At 42.8% G+C, this 23509-nt stretch overlaps 1 protein-coding gene across 1 annotated transcript in view; it reads left to right on the top strand.

Moving 5' to 3' along the window:
* Positions 1–23509, top strand: part of LOC308299849 (limbic system-associated membrane protein-like) — a gene marked incomplete at both ends in the record, with an annotated part of 108764 nt that overhangs the window by 67609 nt on the left and 17646 nt on the right. Inside the window, one exon of the mRNA XM_080743632.1 lies at positions 11920–12007. Within this exon, the coding sequence (XP_080599758.1) occupies positions 11920–12007 (88 nt within the window). The remainder of the gene's footprint in view (positions 1–11919; positions 12008–23509) is intronic.

Here is a 23509-nt window from a genome sequence, read left to right as displayed (position 1 = left end):
GACCTTATTCATTAAGGTACTTTCAGATGGGCATTAATTAACACAGGTCTGTTCCAGGTCTGCTCATGAGGGCCGCTACAAAATAAAAACTAAACACAATCCAGGTCTAGTCAGTCACAACTGCTTTATTGCACCTCGACTTCTCTGCATGTGCTACTATTAGGCGTGTTAATCACTGCCCATCTGAAAGGTGCTTTACTGTTCCCCAAAATGTAGGGCTGCCATGACTACATTTAATGCTAAAGACCTGAATTGTTTTTCTATTCCTACATTTTTAGTGTTGATGCGTCTAAAGAGGATAATTCACTTGGGAGGCTTGTGAATGACGAGCACCGGACTCCCAACTGTAAATTGAGAGTCATTGCCCTAGAGGGAAAACCTCACCTCTGTCTGTTTGCTGCGAGAGACATCTTACCAGGTGAAGAATTGAACTACAACTACGGAAAATCGAACTGGCCATGGCGGACTAAGGTGAGGACACATACTTAAACATTTATGCCTGACTTGCATATGTAGGTTCAAAGTGAGATGTAGTCTAATGTCAACAGAATAGAGCCCTGCACGGGCCTAAAATGTGGGCCCGGGCCCGGCCCTGGCCCGTGGACTTCAGTCCAGGCCCGGCCCGTGGCCCGTTTGGTGCCGCTATTTAAAGCCCGAGCCCGGCCCGAAGCCCGTCGCCTTATTATTAATTAATTATTTGTGTGCGTGGCTTTCACTGCTGTGCGCTGCAGCTGCACTCTCAAGGGGAGTCCATACTGTCACAGCCCACCGAAATTTGCGTCGGAAAGGTCCAGTTCAACTACAAAATGACATCTCTTGCAACTTCTGAAAAGGATTACTCATAATTTGAGTTCGGAAAGCTGCACGCACGTCAGAAAGTCGAAACTTTCCGACGAAAACTATGGTCGGAGAGGACGGAGACTGAGAGACGTGTACAGCCCTCTATACTATAGCTGTGCTCGTCTTGCGCTCTGATTAAAAGAAAGAAGTCAACACAACACAACAGCACAGCAAGTAATTACACACACATCATTCACAACGCAAGAAATCTTCCTCCACCCACCGTTTGTTATGTTACTGTATATCTTCACTGCAATTAGATATTGATATTATTGTCGGCTTGCCGCCCGTGGTTTCAAGCCATCGTAAAATACAGAGTATCGTCCAGTACTAAAGAGTAAAGACGCACGCACGCATCCCGTAACTGATACGGGACTCGGGAGGTCGGGGAATCATTACAGGGCGATTTATTTGAGAAATGACGGTGAAATGGGTGAAACTACAGTAGTGCTCCTAATGTTATAGTCTCGCTGTGTATGTACACGCAGAGTCGCAGAGTAGACTTGTGTGCCCGTCGCCCTCGGCTCGTTGCGGCTCTCCCGGCTCTCCATTGGCTAATGTACTCATGTCACGACCAATCAAGAGCCGTGTTGCTATAGATACGGATAGAGCCCATAGCCTAGAAGGCTATTAGCCTAGAAGGCTATGGGAGGCAGGCAGGCTGAGGCAGCACTCACTCACGCACACACACCACACTCCATTCTAAGCGCACACACAGAGACGTCATGTGTGAAATTCACAGCGCGAAATGTTCCGAGCATGGTTCTGAGCCCGGGCCCGGCCCTAGGCCCGTTGGTGAGTTTCTAAACGAGCCCGAGCCCGGCCCGTTTTGGCGGGCCGGGCCGGGCCCTGGTCGGGTCCCGTCGGGCTTGCAGGGCTCTACAACAGAAGCAGGTTGTAGTAAGGACATGAAAATGAAATACAAATCCTTGTTGTTCTCAGACAGTCACGTTTGTGATGAGAGGACAGCAACACAGCATGCACTTGCACCCCAGATGTACTACCGACATGTTATGCATACCTCTTATCTTATCCATATTCAATTACTTATTCTTCACAGACGTTGAATGACATGTGTGCAGCAGGTGATGGCGACTGCCCCACAGACACGCATGGCTCCATCACAGCACCACGGCAAGATCCAGTCACTGCCAAGACGTCCACTTCGTTGAAAAGGTAAATGTGGAGAGCACACCTTACAAATGATTTTAGTTTATTTTCATTTCCTAATGTCTAGTGTATCACTTTAAATGTAGGCCTCACGGGGTCCCCAAGACACATGTTTTTAGGTGTGTGTGTTATGCAAGGTTGTAGCCAGAATAATTCAATCTTCAGAAGTCATGTATGTCCCCATGATGCACATTGACACTGGGTCCCCAAAACCCATGTTTTTAAAATGTGTGTGTGTGTGTATTTAAGCAAGTATGTTCCAGTAGAACTGAAATTTCAGAAGACGTGTCCCCATGATGCACATTACCACAGGGTCCCCAAAACTGATGTGTGTGTGTGTGTGTGTGTATGTGTGTGTAAGTTTACGGAATGCATCAATTATCTGATCCATTTTAAGGCTATTCATTTTAGAGAAGCGTTGTCCACACTGATCACATCCCTAGACTTTCTCTCCAGTGTTGTCTTATGGCTATGTAGGTATTGTAAAGTGCATTTTGGTTGTTGATTATAATCTACTGTACCAGTGAGAACATTATCTGATCTCACATCTGATTGTTTATCTTATATTTGCTTAAATGGGGATTTCATAATAAGGTGTACATTTAAAAAGTACTCATAGACCACATACTCATAGACCGCACACCAAATGTGTTTGAAATACCTACTGTCCAACTAGCCTGGGCAGCATTCAGTTTCAGGTTTGTTATCAGGTCGGAAGCGGATGATATCGCTACATCATGTTGTAGTGTCGTTGTGTAGTCAGACAGACAGGAACATTCCTTCCATACTTACTTCCTTCCTCCTTTCCCCCATTGTATCGATTGAATGTTCCGGTCTGTCTGACTACAAAACAATACTACAACATGACGTAGCAATATCATCCACTCCAGACCGGGTCACACGGTGATTTTGACATGCCTACCTTTTGACTTTTAAATATTTAATGAATCTTATTCTTCACAGACGTTGAATGACGTGTGTGCAGCAGGTGATGGCGACTGCCCCACAGACACAGACACGCATGGCTCCATCACAGCACCACGGCAAGATCCAGTCACTGCCAAGAGGATCACTTCCGTTGAAAAGGTAAATGTGGAGAGCACACCTTACAATGATTTTTAGTTTATTTTCATTTCCTAATGTCTAGTATATCACTTTAAAGGGTAGGCCTCACGGGGTCCCCAAGACACATGTTTTTAGGTGTGTGTGTGTTATGCAAGGTTGTAGCTGGAATAATTCAATCTTCAGAAGTCATGTATGTCCCCATGATGCACATTGACACTGGGTCCCCAAAACCCATGTTTTTAAGATGTGTGTGTGTGTGTGTGTGTGTATTTAAGCAAGTATGTTCCAGAAGAACTGACATTTCATAAGACGTGTCCCCATGATGCACATTACCACAGGGTCCCCAAAACTGATGTGTGTGTGTGTGTGTGTTTACCGAATGCATCAATTATCTGATCCATTTTAAGGCTATTCATTCTAGAGAAGCGTTGTCCACACTTATCACATCCCTAGACTTTCTCTCCAGTGTTGTCTTATGGCTATGTAGGTATTGTAAAGTGCATTTTGGTTGTTAAGTATAATCTACTGTACCAGTGAGAACATTATCTGATCTCACATCTGATTGTTTATCTTCTATTTGCTTAAATGGGGATTTCATAATAAGGTGTACATTTAAAAAGTACTCATAGACCACATACTCATAGACCGCACACCAAATGTGTTTGAAATACCTACTGTCCAACTAGCCTGGGCAGCATTCCGTTTCAGGTTTGTTATCAGTTCAGAAGCGGATGATATCGCTACATCATGTTGTAGTGTCGTTTTGTAGTCAGACAGACAGGAACATTCCTTCCATACTTACTTCCTTCCTCCTTTCCCCCATTGTATCGATTGAATGTTCCGGTCTGTCTGACTACAAAACAATACTACAACATGACGTAGCAATATCTTCCACTCCAGACCGGGTCACACAGTGATTTTGAAACAGAGACCAGGCTTTCCTCCGAGGTGGGTGGGAAGCCTGGTGACGCGAGGTTACTGTCCAACAGAATGGTGTATTGGGCTACATAAGGATGTTGACATACTAGTGATATTAAACTTACCATGTGAACTTAACATCTGTCAAGTGTACAACTTTGACATGCCTACCTTTTGACTTTTAAATATTTAATGAATCTTATTCTTCACAGATGTTCAATGACATGTGTGTAGCAGATGATTGCGACTGCCCCACAGACACAGACACGCATGGCTCCATCACAGCACCACGGCAAGATCCAGTCACTGCCAAGACGTCCACTTCCGTTGAAAAGGTAAATGTGGAGAGCACACCTTAAAATTATTTTTAGTGTATCATTTCCTAATGTCTAGTATATCACTTTAAAAGGTAGGCCTCACGGGGTCCCCAAGACACATGTTTTTAGGTGTGTGTGTGTGTGTGTTATGCAAGGTTGTAGCCAGAATAATTCAATCTTCAGAAGTCCTGTATGTCCCCATGATGCACATTGACACTGGGTCCCCAAAACCCATGTTTTTAAAATGTGTGTGTGTGTGTATTTAAGCAAGTATGTTCCAGGAGAACTGAAATTTCAGAAGACGTGTCCCCATGATGCACATTACCACAGGGTCCCCAAAACTGATGTGTGTGTGTGTGTGTATGTGTGTGTAAGTTTACGGAATGCATCAATTATCTGATCCATTTTAAGGCTATTCATTTTAGAGAAGCGTTGTCCACACTGATCACATCCCTAGACTTTCTCTCCAGTGTTGTCTTATGGCTATGTAGGTATTGTAAAGTGCATTTTGGTTGTTGATTATAATCTACTGTACCAGTGAGAACATTATCTGATCTCACATCTGATTGTTTATCTTCTATTTGCTTAAATGGGGATTTCATAATAAGGTGTACTTTTAAAAAGTACTCATAGACCACATACTCATAGACCGCACACCAAATGTGTTTGAAATACCTACTGTCCAACTAGCCTGGGCAGCATTCAGTTTCAGGTTTGTTATCAGGTCGGAAGCGGATGATATCGCTACATCATGTTGTAGTGTCGTTGTGTAGTCAGACAGACAGGAACATTCCTTCCATACTTACTTCCTTCCTCCTTTCCCCCATTGTATCGATTGAATGTTCCGGTCTGTCTGACTACAAAACAATACTACAACATGACGTAGCAATATCATCCACTCCAGACCGGGTCACACAGCGATTTTGACATGCCTACCTTTTGACTTTTAAATATTTAATGAATCTTATTCTTCACAGACGTTGAATGACGTGTGTGCAGCAGGTGATGGCGACTGCCCCACAGACACAGACACGCATGGCTCCATCACAGCACCACGGCAAGATCCAGTCACTGCCAAGACGATCACTTCCGTTGAAAAGGTAAATGTGGAGAGCACACCTTACAATGATTTTTAGTTTAGTTTCATTTCGATTGAATGTTCCGGTCTGTCTGACTACAAAACAATACTACAACATGACGTAGCAATATCATCCACTCCAGACTGGGTCACACGGTGATTTTGACATGCCTACCTTTTGACTTTTAAATATTTAATGAATCTTATTCTTCACAGACGTTGAATGACGTGTGTGCAGCAGGTGATGGCGACTGCCCCACAGACACAGACACGCATGGCTCCATCACAGCACCACGGCAAGATCCAGTCACTGCCAAGACGATCACTTCCGTTGAAAAGGTAAATGTGGAGAGCACACCTTACAATGATTTTTAGTTTATTTCATTTCCTAATGTCTAGTGTATCACTTTAAAGGGTAGGCCTCAAGGGGTCCCCAAGACACATGTTTTTAGGTGTGTGTGTTATGCAAGGTTGTAGCCAGAATAATTCAATCTTCAGAAGTCATGTATGTCCCCATGATGCACATTGACACTGGGTCCCCAAAACCCATGTTTTTAAAATGTGTGTGTGTGTGTGTGTGTGTGTGTGTGTGTGTGTGTATTTAAGCAAGTATGTTCCAGAAGAACTGAAATTTCAGAAGACGTGTCCCCATGATGCACATTACCACAGGGTCCCCAAAACTGATGTGTGTGTGTGTGTGTGTGTGTGTGTGTATGTGTGTGTAAGTTTACGGAATGCATCAATTATCTGATCCATTTCAAGGCTATTCATTTTAGAGAAGCGTTGTCCACACTGATCACATCCCTAGACTTTCTCTCCAGTGTTGTCTTATGGCTATGTAGGTATTGTAAAGTGCATTTTGGTTGTTGATTATAATCTACTGTACCAGTGAGAACATTATCTGATCTCACATCTGATTGTTTATCTTATATTTGCTTAAATGGGGATTTCATAATAAGGTTTACATTTAAAAAGTACTCATAGACCACATACTCATAGACCGCACACCAAATGTGTTTGAAATACCTACTGTCCAACTAGCCTGGGCAGCATTCAGTTTCAGGTTTGTTATCAGGTCGGAAGCGGATGATATCGCTACATCATGTTGTAGTGTCGTTGTGTAGTCAGACAGACAGGAACATTCCTTCCATACTTACTTCCTTCCTCCTTTCCCCCATTGTATCGATTGAATGTTCCGGTCTGTCTGACTACAAAACAATACTACAACATGACGTAGCAATATCATCCACTCCAGACCGGGTCACACAGCGATTTTGACATGCCTACCTTTTGACTTTTAAATATTTAATGAATCTTATTCTTCACAGACGTTGAATGACGTGTGTGCAGCAGGTGATGGCGACTGCCCCACAGACACAGACACGCATGGCTCCATCACAGCACCACGGCAAGATCCAGTCACTGCCAAGACGATCACTTCCGTTGAAAAGGTAAATGTGGAGAGCACACCTTACAATGATTTTTAGTTTATTTTCATTTCCTAATGTCTAGTATATCACTTTAAAGGGTAGGCCTCACAGGGTCCCCAAGACACATGTTTTTAGGTGTGTGTGTGTTATGCAAGGTTGTAGCTGGAATAATTCAATCTTCAGAAGTCATGTATGTCCCCATGATGCACATTGACACTGGGTCCCCAAAACCCATGTTTTTAAGATGTGTGTGTGTGTGTGTGTGTGTGTGTGTGTGTGTGTGTGTGTGTATTTAAGCAAGTATGTTCCAGAAGAACTGAAATTTCATAAGACATGTCCCCATGATGCACATTACCACAGGGTCCCCAAAACTGATGTGTGTGTGTGTGTGTGTTTACCTAATGCATCAATTATCTGATCCATTTTAAGGTTATTCATTCTAGAGAAGCGTTGTCCACACTTATCACATCCCTAAACTTTCTCTCCAGTGTTGTCTTATGGCTATGTAGGTATTGTAAAGTGCATTTTGGTTGTTAAGTATAATCTACTGTACCAGTGAGAACATTATCTGATCTCACATCTGATTGTTTATCTTCTATTTGCTTAAATGGGGATTTCATAATAAGGTGTACATTTAAAAAGTACTCATAGACCACATACTCATAGACCGCACACCAAATGTGTTTGAAATACCTACTGTCCAACTAGCCTGGGCAGCATTCCGTTTCAGGTTTGTTATCAGTTCAGAAGCGGATGATATCGCTACATCATGTTGTGTCGTTTTGTAGTCAGACAGACAGGAACATTCCTTCCATACTTACTTCCTTCCTCCTTTCCCCCATTGTATCGATTGAATGTTCCGGTCTGTCTGACTACAAAACAATACTACAACATGACGTAGCAATATCTTCCACTCCAGACCGGGTCACACAGTGATTTTGAAACAGAGACCAGGCTTTCCTCCGAGGTGGGTGGGAAGCCTGGTGACGCGAGGTTACTGTCCAACAGAATGGTGTATTGGGCTACATAAGGATGTTGACATACTAGTGATATTAAACTTACCATGTGAACTTAACATCTGTCAAGTGTACAACTTTGACATGCCTACCTTTTGACTTTTAAATATTTAATGAATCTTATTCTTCACAGATGTTCAATGACATGTGTGTAGCAGATGATGGCGACTGCCCCACAGACACAGACACGCATGGCTCCATCACAGCACCACGGCAAGATCCAGTCACTGCCAAGACGTCCACTTCCGTTGAAAAGGTAAATGTGGAGAGCACACCTTAAAATTATTTTTAGTGTATCATTTCCTAATGTCTAGTATATCACTTTAAAAGGTAGGCCTCACGGGGTCCCCAAGACACATGTTTTTAGGTGTGTGTGTGTGTGTGTGTTATGCAAGGTTGTAGCCAGAATAATTCAATCTTCAGAAGTCCTGTATGTCCCCATGATGCACATTGACACTGGGTCCCCAAAACCCATGTTTTTAAAATGTGTGTGTGTGTGTATTTAAGCAAGTATGTTCCAGAAGAACTGAAATTTCAGAAGACGTGTCCCCATGATGCACATTACCACAGGGTCCCCAAAACTGATGTGTGTGTGTGTGTGTGTGTGTGTATGTGTGTGTAAGTTTACGGAATGCATCAATTATCTGATCCATTTTAAGGCTATTCATTTTAGAGAAGCGTTGTCCACACTGATCACATCCCTAGACTTTCTCTCCAGTGTTGTCTTATGGCTATGTAGGTATTGTAAAGTGCATTTTGGTTGTTGATTATAATCTACTGTACCAGTGAGAACATTATCTGATCTCACATCTGATTGTTTATCTTATATTTGCTTAAATGGGGATTTCATAATAAGGTGTACATTTAAAAAGTACTCATAGACCACATACTCATAGACCGCACACCAAATGTGTTTGAAATACCTACTGTCCAACTAGCCTGGGCAGCATTCAGTTTCAGGTTTGTTATCAGGTCGGAAGCGGATGATATCGCTACATCATGTTGTAGTGTCGTTGTGTAGTCAGACAGACAGGAACATTCCTTCCATACTTACTTCCTTCCTCCTTTCCCCCATTGTATCGATTGAATGTTCCGGTCTGTCTGACTACAAAACAATACTACAACATGACGTAGCAATATCATCCACTCCAGACCGGGTCACACGGTGATTTTGACATGCCTACCTTTTGACTTTTAAATATTTAATGAATCTTATTCTTCACAGACATTGAATGACGTGTGTGCAGCAGGTGATGGCAACTGCCCCACAGACACAGACACGCATGGCTCCATCACAGCACCACGGCAAGATCCAGTCACTGCCAAGACGATCACTTCTTGTATTTCTTTACATTTTGTAAAGAAATACATATGTAGGCCCCTGTTTGAATGCCCCCTCCCTCTGTCAAAAGCAGCTAAAATCCCTAAAACGAAAGAAAGCAGCAAATGGGAAAAAAACAAAAACAAAAAAAAACTCGCCTTTAACTTTCTCTTATAACCTAAAAAATGTTAAAAAAATAAAAATAAAAAATAAAGTTGTCCTTTAAGTAAAACTATAAATTCTCAACACTTAGTGCAACTTGTGGAACATTTTAGTGCAACTAGTTCAACTTTGCAAACTAGATATTTTTGTGGAACATTTTAGTGCAACTAGTTCAACTTTGCAAACTAGATATTTTTGTGCAAATCTAGATATTTTTCTTTATCTTTAGAATGCGGTTGTAGACAAAGAATTTCACAGACTGCCAATCTCTGTTTTTAAGAGCCAATGGCTCAGCTTTTAAGCATTGGACACACTCCATCTTTCCTGGGACACGTAAGGAGTTGATGAATCTAATCAAGTGCCTCTCCACTGCTTCGATTTCTTTGGTCTCCCACGGCCTCTTCTGTTTGGCAGCTCTGTGGCCTGTATATGAAATGGATTACGAATCATTCACAGAATTATGCTTTTCTGTTACTTGTTTTTAATTTGTTAGTTGTGTTGTTTAACTTGTTTTATAACTTATATTCCTTCTTCCCCCCATTATGTTGTTACCATAGCCATAAGAAAACACCTGAGCATACTGTACCTGCCAGTCCTGATGAGGACACAGTAGGTGTGTGTGTGTGGCTAAAATCCCTAAAACAAAAGAAGGCACCAAATGCAAAATAATGAACACTCACCTTTTACTTTCTCTAATAACCTAAAACATGAACCTTGGTTCATGTGTTCATGTTTTCAGGTTTCAGGAGTTCCAGGGGGTACCTAGCTAAATAATGCCCTCATGGGTCGGTATAGAGAGTGTACAAATAGTACCAAATGGACCCTGGCAGGTTAAATGGGAGGTCCGCAGCCTAAATGCATGTAAAACTGCGGCTCCTTGAAATGATTCGCTGTAATGTTTACAGTTCCTGAATGTTTACAGTTCCTGAAAACAGTTTTGTTTGATATTGCCTAATAAATATTGCTATTTTGAACTGAGAATCATTCTTGAATAAAGCTTTTTTTTTTTTTTTTCATCGAAAAATGATCTACATTTGATCTGTATTTGGTATGCAACTAAATTATTAAAATATTGTAAAGAGAATGTAAAGTATCAAACTCAAGTAAAATGTAGTGAACATACAGTATGTAAGGGATAATATCTCCGGTCATTGTCGGCAGATAATTCACCGACAGGGAGTTCAACCACCGAGGCGGTTAAACCTTCCTGAAGCCAGATATTATCCCGCTTATTACATGGCTACCTAACATAAATTAATAAATTGACCCAAAACACATAAAAAAAAAGTATTCCTTAAGTTTCACGCTGGCCGCGTCAGCCCAGCTGCATGCAGCCCATCTGCACTGTTGGAAAACAAGGAAGTGAGTTGATCAAATAGAATCCATTTTCGGGCACTGCTTCGTCTATTTCTTGCTCAAATGTTTTCAAAAACATTTTTGAGACAATGTTTAGCTGTAAATGACAATGTGTGTCACAGTGTGTGTGTGTGTGTGTGTGTTTACATGGCTGTCATGTTGGAAACAGCAGTAAATCAGCAGGGCGCAGCCGCAGTGCTGAGAGGGTTTGATTAGGCAGAGGTCTGATATAGAGTCATTATCCAGAAATAACTGACCGATTAATTCAGCGACTGACCAATCAGAATCAAGCATTCAACCAAGCCATGTAATAAGCATTTATATTGTATGCCCTTTCCTTAAAGCATCCAGTGTCCTTGTGTGTTCCCCGCTGTCCTCTCTAGTCTCCTGTGAGACAGCCTCAGACAAGTTCAGGGTTAGGTTACAGGGCCCACTCTGAATTCTGACTTGCTTTCTGGAAGTCTGTATCTGTACACAAAGCTTCCTGCATACAATTCATCAATATTAAATGTACCCAGGACATTGAGTCCCCATTTTGGTGTAAAAAAACAGGTGTGTGTGTTATTTAAATTATATGTTAATGAGGTACCCATGAACCATGACTTCATGCACAGATCTGTGTGTATGCAAATTAAGTCCCCATGAACCATGGATTCATATAAGTCCCCAAGATGCACGTTCAGGACAAGTCTGTGATAATACTTCATCCAATCTAGAATCTGAGGTGATAGTCTTGTTAAGGATTTTTTTCTGAACTTGCCTGATTTTTTCCAGGCCTGTGGGACCACAGGAAAGTGGTGTCCCCATACATGATGACCCTGCAGTTGGTCCCCGTAATGGATGCATACAAACATGTGTGTGTGTGTGTGTGTGACGTCAATAGGCTTTAGCCTGCCCCCGCTGAAGTAGAATCTCCGTCCGAAGGATCAGACTCTTTCCCAGAACAAAGTGAAACGTAGTGTGTGAAAAGTCTGACGCTTGCAGTCAGGCTACAGTAGACCTAGTTGAACATTAGTGTGGACCAATCTATGACAAGGTTGAAAATGAGTGAAGTAAGGGGCGCCCGCTGGCCAACTGCTGGCCTACTTTCCAGGCGCATACCACTTAGGCATTGCCACATTGGCATGGATGCCTGGCGGCGGCGCCGGTTCGATTCCCGATCCAGACGACCTTTGCCGCATGTCACTCCCCATCTCTCCCCACATTTCCTGTCACTTCCTAAGTGCACCTCTCTGTCTCTTTACAGGTGAATGTATATGATGAAGGATCCTACACCTGCACCATACAGACCAAACAGCAGCCTAAGACCTCACAGGTCTACCTCATTGTACAAGGTAATGTCTACCTCAATGATTCCACTTTAACTCTGTACTTGCTAGCTTGCCACCATTGGTGTGTGAATGTGAGGACTCTGGCGTCGACTGTTCGCCGCTTCACCTCCCAATGTATGAATGACTGGATCATTGTAAAGTGCTTTGAGTTTAGAAAAGCGCTATGAATAAAAAATGCAATCCATTATTATTATTATTAGAATAAACAAACTTCTCCAGTACCAACAGAACAGAGCAGCAGGAAGGTTTGGAGACAGAAACAAACCAAAGCCCAAACCATTAATCCTGGCCGAGTCCCATCTGAATACGGACAAATCAGACATTGCACCATTGCATCACTTTAAGTGCTAGACTGTGGTATTAATTTAACGTAGTGTTTTATTTCCTAGGCTGTGGTATTAATTTAATGTAGTGTTTTATTTCCTAGGCTGTGGTATTCATTTAATCTAGTGTTTTAGTGCTGTGGGAACCGGGGGATGTGTGCTGTGTGACCCAGCGCCATGAAACATTCATTACACAGACAGTATAAAACACCCAGGAGAGCAACACAGCACACACAGCTACTGTCACACAGTCTCTGTCCCTACAGAGAATAAAGCCCCGTTTTCACAGAGCCAAACTTCTGGAAGTTTTTTCAAAGATTACGGCAATTTTGAAATTCACGCCATGTGAAAACGGGCACTTATTTTGTGTGCTGGAAGTTTTGGCGTCCGAAATGTCACGGCAAACTACCTAGTCATTTTTGCTTGTGTGTCGTTTTAGATACCATGCGAAGTGAACATCGCTCACTTCACACAGGTGCGATTGTCTTTGTAACTGTAGCATTTTAGCACAGCATACAATTTGTATCAGACTTTGGATGACGTCACGGGATAAATCACAGGAGAAATCCCGCTTTGCAAGACTTCAGGAAGTTGTACAGACACTGTGGAGAGTTTTTCGGCATTATGAACAACAGATACCAACGGTATCTACAAAACCGCTCACAATCGGAGCTGCAGTGGAAATAATATATGTAACATCTGTCCGACTCCATGCCTAACAGAAACAAACTTTACAGTATTACCCGTATTGCGTCCAAGATCATCGGACTTCCCACACTTGCGGAGATGAATGATAAAGCCATCACACGCTTAGCACTGTCAATAACAAGTGACACTGATCATCCTCTGTCGCTACTTCGACCTCTTGCCTTCGGGGCGTAGATATAGAACCTTGACGTGGCACAAGGTACGGTTTAGTAGGAGTTTTGTCCTCTCAGCCATCGCTGCACTAAACAATCTGCTAAGCAAGCGCCCCCGTCGCTAGGATGGTTTTCAGTGACTAGTGGGGACCTGATGATCTGTCCTGTGATGTTTTGTGTTAAATGGTTTTGTGTTGTTTTTGTGTTGAACAGACTGTGAAGACAAATTTCCCCTCGGGGACAATAAAGATAAAGAGACATCAGATTAATGTAAGAAAATGGATAGTCCGGAATTCTCCTTTTAAGTTATCACGCTGAGCAGAAGCTAAAGGAGGAGTTTCACCCACACGTCATGGAGTTCAGCAGAGCAACAGCACAGAATAGGACGTATGGGGAGGTACAGGGGTGTCGCACCAAATTCACTTTGTGCTTTAACTATTGAGCTTGTAGATCTGCTATTTTTGAAAAAGTCTTTCAAATCCTTATAAGGTTTTTTTGAAAAAACCTATGTCAGTGGTGCTCATACATTTTCATGTGAAGGACCCCCATTTCAAACATGCACAAGAAGTACACGTTTTCGGTCAAAGACCTTCTTCAGGCATCTGCTGACAGGTAGTAGCAGCACAGCTATATACACACACAGAGTTCTATCACATCCAATCACTGATAGGGATGAGTCACCCAACAGGTGGTAATCATTAGACTAATTTTATCTTGTCATCACTGTCAGTAGCTACACAATACTTATATTCCATCCCAGTGAATGGCAATGAAGGTCTACTAAACAGTGAATCACAGTGTATGTCAAACTATACAATATACAAAAACAACATTATTACACCTCAAAATATACACAATAATAAAAAATAATACAAATTACAGCAGAGAAATCTTTCAATTGTACAGAAAACACTGTTCAGGCAGGATATTTGTCCTAGTGCCTGAGAAAGAGAGAATGAAAAAACGTGAATGTGAAGGACCCCCAAAATGATATGTATTAGGCCACGGACCCCCATCTCAAAATATTTAGTTCCAGGGACCCCCCGGAAGCAAAATGTGAGTTACAAATGTTCGCTTAAAAAAATACATAATATTCAAAGATTTGCACACAATTTCAAGACTTTTCAAAAATAGCAGATCTACAAGCTTGCAGTGCGGCACTCAGTGCCACGCTGTGAGCTTGTATATCTGCTATTTTTCAATAGCTAAAGTATAAAATAATTAAGGCCCCTGGCCTCCACCTTGGGCCCTAGTAACTCAGTCCCACTTTTCCCCCCCTTGTGATGGCCCTGGGGAGGCAGCATGGAGTGCAACAACACAGCAGGAAGAAAGAAACAGAATCAATGTTTTGCTCGACTGTCACATTATCAGTGACAGATGAGAGCGCTGACACACACTCCGGGAGTTAAGTAGGACATTCCAATGAGCGCAGCACAATCGACAACACAATGGATTGTGGGAGGAAGAGGTGCTTTGCTGCCACAGAAGCCACATGCGAGATCAATTGATCTTTTGAATGGTTATTATTAATGGATCATATGTTTAGTTCATAACCGGATGAAAAGACAGGCTGTTAATGGATCATATTCAGTTCATAACCATAGTAAAAGACAGGGTTTGCCTGCATATACACTGCTGTGAAGTGAAATTATATCAATACACACAAGAGCCAGACCCATACAGCATATCAGTTGAGCCAATATACTGTATTGACTCAGCATTTTAGCGGTTGTCCGTTTAACCAAAGTTTGTTGTACATCCGGGGTCTAACATCTGGCTTACATATGCACTACATCTTGGCACAAATGGTCCAAAATTAGTTGTGCGCCCAGGGTCACATTGGCCAAGCTCCGCTCACTTCACATTGCTCACTATAGGTGTGATCTTTTTGAATGACATCGGTGCAATTATGCTGCTGACGTGTCCTGATTTTAACCACTACCAACATATTATCTCTGTATATGTCATAATATTTTTGAACATTTTGAATAGCTTAGGTGGTTAACGTATTCATCGTCCTATTAATTAGGTATTAATAATTTGTTGGCATCAATGGTGGCGGATCTGCATCAGACCCCAACATCTGGCACCTGCCCACCTCTAGTGTTTATCTGGGTTTGGGTTTCACATGAGAGGACTTGGGACGGGCAGTGGGACAGCAGAGAGGAACTGAAGCGTTGCTACAGTATAGCATACAGCAGTACTTCACGGATCAATCAACTGTGTGCTGTTGAATTAAATTGCCACATCAGAGCTCTGTCATCGGTACAGATTATGTGCTGTACTTTAGTGTCCAGGGGGGACTGCAGTAAATGAACCCACAGACACATAGTGCCGATGCACGCCCACACGTTGCCTCGCACGAGCGAGCACAAAACACCCACAAACACACTGTGAGCGATCTGATTTACTGGCATGTTGGAGGCAGCCTGTCAGGCAGCAGGGACGTGCTGGCCATTGGGAAAAGCGGGACAACTCCCGAACGGCCGGTTCATTCCTGGCCGGTCCAGACCGGCCATTAGGAGAAAAAAATAAATAAATGTCGGCCTTCGTTCCATTTTGGGGTCTGGGCGGCCAACAAAGTAAACCGTCACTGTCGGGCAGAAACCTCGTATCTCCAAAGTTTCAAATTTGTACATTTTTTCGCGAAGCAAAGCCCTGCTTCATCATACAAGGCCGTTGCACAAAAGTAGTGAAAACAGCAGATCTACAAGCACACTGTGTGCTTGTAGATCGGCTGTTTTCACTAGTTTAAATCATTTTCAAAACGATAAATACAAAGCAAACGGTTTTGGACATACAAGGTTTCCACCCGACAACGACGAAATATAACTCATGTACAGTAATTGGCCCACTGGCTTGTCACTTGTCATGATCTGAAATGGCAAATCTTTGAGTAACAGCAGTGCTATAGAGAGAGATCTCTCTCTATAGCGCGCAATGAGGGCCTCTACAACTCTTTTTCCCGGGCTAAATCAGGGGCCCAGCACGTCCCTGCTGTCAGGCAGTGTGTCTTTGACAGCAGTGTGTGTCAGCTAGCTGCAGCACCGCAGGAGGAGGAGGAGGAGGAGAAAGTTACACACACTGACATTTCTATCAATGGCTGATGGATTCTCAGTTTGACCTCCACGCTCATCTTTCAGTTCCTACAGCTCTTATTCTGTCATGGTCAATCTAGATTAACCCGTTACACACTCCTTGTTATTGTTAAGAGTTTTTGATAAGATTTAGAAGCCATGGTCCCCTGGGGCTACGCTCAACATGGAGTGTCATATTTGTACATGCATGGCTAATGATCGATACTATATACTATACGTAATCTCACAACCAGTGTCCTGTGTGAAAATAGCAGATCTACCAGCTCACAACATGTCTTATTGTGACATGATGAGAGCTTGATGAGAGCTTGTTAACCTATTTGTAAGTCATTGCATATGGTCAATGAGTATCATTTGGCGTTGTATGCCCAGGCCTGCTCGTTGGGGGGAAGTGTGGGGAAAGAGGGAAACACAGTCCCATGTGAGACAGCCTGCTGGTTCAGCCAATTAATGAGCACACAATCTCCATATCTCCATATTTTGAACCTTTTCATTTTTTTTTAAATATTTGTAATTTTTGCTACTTTGGAAAAATGATCAACGTGAAAGTGGTTGTGTTTCTGTGGGCATTTTAAATATTGAACCAATGAAAAGTATTAAAACGTGTTTGTGGCACACTGGATACATTTGGAACACAGCTTATTTTTTCCATTTCCTGGAAAGTAATAGTTTGGGACAAACAAGGTCTCTACCCGACAGTGGAGATATAACATGAAGTCAAAGAATAAGTTCCAGAGTAGACCCCTGCTTCAATCTTCTTAATGGCCAGTGGAGAAGGTGCCCTCATACATTTAAATGGGAACATCCCAGGCCGGCCCATCGACGGATGGAGCTCGCAGGTGAGCTGACGGGTCTGGTCGTATATCACCAGGCTAAGCAGGCCAGACTCTGCAGCCATTAATACATACCGTACCGCCTGTCCCTGCTGTGCAGCTCAACGCTCTCATCTGTGATATACAGTATGAGGAACATCACTTCTGCCCTCGCTTCAGTCCCTCCCTTTGCCCTCCTCTCCCTTTTGTAACCCAAATCTCTGCTTCTGGGGGGTCCCTGAAACAACATATTTTTGGGGGCCCTTGACATGAAAAAGTTTTTTAAGAACATTTTTAGAACCGTGTCAATATATAAAAAGATCTGCAGAAATTGTCATATTTCTAAAATAGCAGATCTATATAGCAGATTTACATGCTCGTTGTGTGCTTGTGTATCTGCTATTTTTCACTAGTTTCCAAAAGGCAGATAAAAAAAAAAAAGCCTCTAGTGATAAAGCTGCCTCATATTTGCATATGGGCCCTGATTCGTCCCTCACAACTTTGGAGGGAGTGAAATCCAAACAAAACTGAGCGCTGACAGAACAAATCCTCCGAGGACAATTTTACTTTTTGCAATGGCAGATGTGTCTTTCTTTCCAGGCTATTCAAACACAGAAAACATCCTGACGGCATCTGCCATCCACTTTTATGGCCGGCACCATTTTGGGCACATTGTGTGGTGGCTCTTTAGTGTGTGTGTGTGTGTGTGTGTGTGTGTGTGTGTGTGTGTGTGCGTGCGTACGTACATGTGTCCGCTGCAATGCCAGATGTCTGGCATGGTATTTAGAGGGACCATATGGTCACCACTCACTGACACAGTGTTTTACATATAGCAACACTTCAACATGGCAGCACAGCGCTGCTGTACGCCGCTCTGTCTGCAGCCTGTAAGGTAGCATTATGATGTCCATTTTAGAGATGGGACCGAATATTCATTGCCGAAAAATATTCGGCCGAAAATCTTTAAAAATGCATTTGCGGTTTTCGGCCGAATAGTTTTTAACGCCGAATAGTATAGCACCGAATAGTGTGAAGAACAGGGGTCCAGTATGATCTCTCAAAACGCAGCACAGCCAGCATCAGCATGCCACAGTAGTTCTGTTGGTGTGGCTAACAGCGTTACAAAACCAGTATACAATCATTTTGGGCATAAAGAATACGTTCAATGGTAAATGTAGGGCTGATAATGACATACATGATATGGCTGTTCAAATCATGTAATCAAAAAGTACATTTTGAGCCCTGATAATGGTGATTATTATTAGTTTTGTATGGTTTTGACATAATCACATCTTTTGCCATAATAAGGTAGCTTTACAACAAAGGTACTGCAATGACAGCAATGGTACAAAAATGGTATAAAAATACATGCACATAATATATATTAATAATATTCGGTATTCGGTTTTCGGCAAAGTGTTTCCATTATTCGGCATCCGGTTTCGGCCAAGAACTTTCCTTTCGGTACATCCCTAGTCCATTTGGATGTGTTTTTAATAGAGGTCTGTAAGGTAGCATTATGGTGTCCATTTGGATGTGTTTTTAATAGAGGTCTCAGGTCTGTAAGGTAGCATTATGGTGTCAATTTGGATGTGTTTTTAGAGGTCTGCATTTCCTTTCCCTCGGGAGCTTTGGGGAGCAAGTTGCTGATGCAAACTTTGCTGAATGAATGATCGACCAGAGCTCCGCTCAGGAATACATTATTTCAACTGAGGAGAGGAGATGAGATGTCAGCTGGGAATTGGAATGTCCCTGCATGGTTAGAGAGTGGTATAATCTTATCGCACAGTAAATAAAACAACACAGGTTCGATCCTTTGATGTCATTTATTGTGTTCGTCAGGAATGCATCGGCGCTCAGGAATACATTACGGTATTTCAACTGAGGAAGAGATGCGATGTCAGCTGGGAATTGGAATGGTAGAGTGTTCTAATCGTATCGTACAGTAAATAAAACAACACAGGTTTCATCCTTTGATGTTGTTTATTGTGTTCATCCACCAACCAACGTGTCGCATCTACAGTAAGTGAGAAAGACGGTGAACCAGCAGCCTTCATGTTTCATTCTGCTCTTCATGCAAACTCAGCTGATATCCAGGCTTACCTCTCCTCATCAGTCAACCTCACACTGTGATCTGTTCCATCCAGGACAATTTAAAGCTTCTTTTCAAATGGCTGTTGCTTGCAGGTGATCATATGCTAATGCCATCACACTATTCCCATGTTTTTCCTTATTCTCTATTTTGATTTATTTTACTAATCTGAAGGAACAACACTACAAGTACAGTTCTTGCCGGAATTTCATCTCGATAATCCATAGCTAGCAGTATATAAATGACCCTATATGTGGTGTTGGATAATCAAATAGAACTACCAGCACCTTCAGACTCAGATCAATCCTGATTAAACAATGTAAGGTATCAAGGTATCACGTTATACCAACCACACGCATCAGGGGAATGTAGTCATTTGATATAGGCCCTTTAAAAGACTGAGTGAGCATAATATAGCATGCTATTGGTCCATTTCCACAGGCACTAATACTGACCTGTGGCAATATAGTCCAGTTTGATGTGTACATGTTACCGGCCTCAGACCTGGTGGAATCTGGGTTGGCAGCAACTGATACACAGGTAAGGGTGCACTGTGGATCTGGGGAAAAGCAGGAACAGGACACGTTATTTTCAGTTGCCTTGCTCAACTACAGTGGTTCGCTAGTGAATCCGTCGGCCTAGGGGGCGGTGGCCCCCCAGAGGTACCTAGCTCTGGCCTTGCAGATGGGTGTGTCTAGATTAGAGGGGGAGTGCCTTCAGTTTATCTTTTGTAATACAGTAAGTGGACAGTAGATGGCATAGCAGAGCAACCTGTTCAATGTCATAAGTGTGTGTGTGTGTGTGTGTGTGTGTGTGTGTGTGTGTGTGTGTGTGTGTGTGTGTGTGTGTGTGTGTGTGTGTGTGTGTGTGTGTGTGTAAGATACTGTTCAAGAAAAGAAAGAAGCCGGCCGGCTTATTTGGAATCCTTTCCTTAAAGGAAAAGTTAATCAAATAACAGATTAAAAGTTCAATAAGAACAATACACTAATACAAGTTAACAAGGGGAGCAGCTGTGCAATAAATAAATAAAAACACAGAAACTGCAAAAAAGAAGAAAGAAGTACTACAATAAAAACAAATGAGGAAAAATAGCACATCGGTAAATTAAAATGATCTCTTTGCCTTGTGGGGTAGGAGTAAAGAAGTAACACAAAAACAATTATGAAAATAAGGGGAATGTCTTGTTTGGCCACACGAATAGCCACAGATCATAGATTATAGTATGCCCTCAAAAAGGTCTAGAACACATCACTGGTTCTATCAACTTTAGAATGCGCAAAAGCAACAGAGAGAAATCTGCTTGCTAAACTCCCTTGCTCACTAAAAAAAGCGCCTGCCCCTGGCTGAATGGCCACACTACACATTAACAACAAGATACAATATAGCCAGGGGGCGCGGCTGAGAAAATCTGGGGGAGTGGCTGGGAATGTACCTATAGCCGTTGATAGGGACAGCGAGGGGCCTTTTTAAAGCTCCTGCCAGAATGAACGGTAACCCACTTGTATAGCAGTAATTCCTTGTTGATTATATTGGTGGGTTTTCATGAGGTTTTTAGTGGCTGCCCATTTCCCACCTGATGTTGTGTGGGAGTCCTGACAGCTTCAGGCCGTACTGAGTAACCGCTAGCTTGCATAAGGTCTTGAGACTAGGAAGTAAGTCCAAGACATACAGTTCAAGTCCTCCAAAGAGGAAGATACGATCTCCCACCATGCAACACGACATCAAATATGTGGATGAACACGGGCCTTTCCCTTTGGGCTCAACCTTCTTCCAGGTGAAGGTCCCTGGATTGAATTTCCACATATCGTTGACGTTGGCAACGTAGCGGCCACCAAATATGTACAGCTCTCCATTATAGGCAAAGGCTGAATGACCTCCGCGTCCGTCTGGAAGAAGCTGTGCAGAAGGTGTGCTCAGCCAGCAGTTGGTCTCTGTGTCAAACACTCTGATATGTTTCTCCCCGTTCCTATAGCCCCCAAATACAAACATCTTTGTCCCGATGACGGTGGCAGAGTGCCTGTATGAATCAGGTGCTGTAGTGCCAAAAAGTGTGTTAATTAAAGACCAGACCATTGTGGTGGTGTCTAACTTGTACATGTCATTAGTGAATCTAGTCAGCTCTGCCATTAATCCTCCATGGATATAAATGACCTTCCCTAAGAGACAGGCTGAATGGTAGAACCTCGGCAATGGAACAGTCCCAGAAACAATGGGTTTGAACCATATGTGGGCTCTGACATCAAAAGCATAAAGTGTGTTGCAAAAAGTATTCCCTCCCCAGATGTAGACAATGCCTTCCACCAGTACAGCTGTGTGGCCCTTGCACATGCTGGGAACCTCAACGTGATGTTCTCCTCTTCCAGTCACGGGGGACAACTTCCTCCAGCGCAAAGACACTGTGTTGAAGATATGCACTTCAATCTGATCCCTGTTCTTCCTGTTACTGTACCCTCTAAAGGAGTACAGCTTGTCTCCCACGGCAACAGAAGCATGGTGACCGTATTTAGTTGGTTCTTCTTTGAGATGAATGGTCCAGTGAAACATTTCAAACACCTGCAGCTCTGTTGATTTTGATTATATTGGTACAGAGACACAAACATCATGGAAAGTTGGACCAATCAATGAAGTTTATGCTTTTCAATCTCCCTAACCCAGGCAGTTATTGGTGCTCATGTTACATAGCAGACAGTCTTAAGATATTTGATTATTTTAGTATAATAGTATAGTAAATGTTTGTGCACTGAGAGGCCGACCCGTATGCAGCAGTGAAAGAATATAGTTATTTATTGTTCTTCTTTATCTGCGTGGGAACATCAGTTTGTGGGACGCCTAGAGAAGCAGAGACACATGGAGGAGGAGAGGAATATCTTCTCCGTTCTGCTGTAACTCCACTACAGACGTATCGATGGTGAGACCTGAGCCGTCCTCTCCTACGCTCCAACCAGACCAGGGGATGCGGTCAGTCAGGATCGACGTGTCCGATATCAGACACATCGTCCGGCATTCATCCTCGTCGTGGAGTGAAATTGGCAAAGGGCTCGGATGAACCACGAGCGCTGGATACGTGAGAAGGCGAGTCGAGCTGTGAGACCTCGACGGAGAAGTGTTTGAAAGTGTAGAACCTGTGTCATATTTTCACATGTTTTCAGGAAAAATAATGCCTGTGGCAGTTCTGGCACGGACTTACGTCAATGCACTCCCACACACAAACAACACACAAACACAAAAACAAAACTAACGACCAGGGGTGCACTGGACACTCCACGTGACACCACCCATCACGGATGTGCTCGCTTGAACGTGTTTGCCTCGATTCATGAGCCACGTACCCAAATTAGTGTTGATTTTGAGACACTGCTCTGTGCACTGCTTCATACTGAACACATAGACACTGCTCTGTGCACTCCTGCACAACACACAGTCACACACACACACACACACACACACACACACACACACACACACACACACACACACACACACTGTGACACACACACACTGTGACACACACACACTGTGACACACACACACACACACACACACACACACACACACACACACACACACACACACACACGCGCGCACACACACACACACACGCGCACACACACACACACACACACACACACACACACACACACACACACACACACAGAGAGAGAAATAAACAGTGCAATTCTCAAAGCACTCGCAAAGGCTGAAATGTATCCCTAACTGCATTGCCAAGCTAAATAGCATCTCAGTGCTCCAGTGCTATTTGCTCTTATTTAAAATGGTAAAATCATTCAAACATTTGGCTCCAACTTCAGCCCCATTCTATGCAAACGAGTCTCTTTGCAAAACAGTCCAGTTCACAAACGGCAGTACTAAAATTCACACGCAGTTAGAATAACAATTAGTTGTGTGTAAACTAATTTATAAGAGATGTGTCTCACCAGGCGTGTTCTGGGCCAGATACTTTACCCCTCTCTAAGACCTGGAACCACTACCATTATTTTATGCTTTAACTATTTGAATAATAGCTTTTTAAATGCTTTAACTTTTATAACTTTTAATAGTTAAAGCATGAAAATAATGGTTAGTGGTTACAAGCTCACAGTGCGGCACTTTTGTATATCTGTTATATCTGTTATAGCTTGTATATCTGCTTAATAGTTAAAGCATAAAATAATGGTAAAAGAGATAATGCGTAATATTGCGTTCGAGGTCTAAATGGGCTAGTAGAGAGGTGTCAAGTCATGTTAAGTGGGCTATTTGGGCTTCCTCTTTTGTCTATAATTGTGTGCATAAGCTCCACACTACAGCAACCCCAGCTGACAA

The sequence above is a fragment of the Nannobrachium achirus genome, assembly GCF_963921795.1.
Source record: "Nannobrachium achirus genome assembly, chromosome: 15".
NCBI lineage: Eukaryota > Metazoa > Chordata > Actinopteri > Myctophiformes > Myctophidae > Nannobrachium > Nannobrachium achirus.
This window is presented reverse-complemented; position numbering and strand designations above follow the sequence as displayed.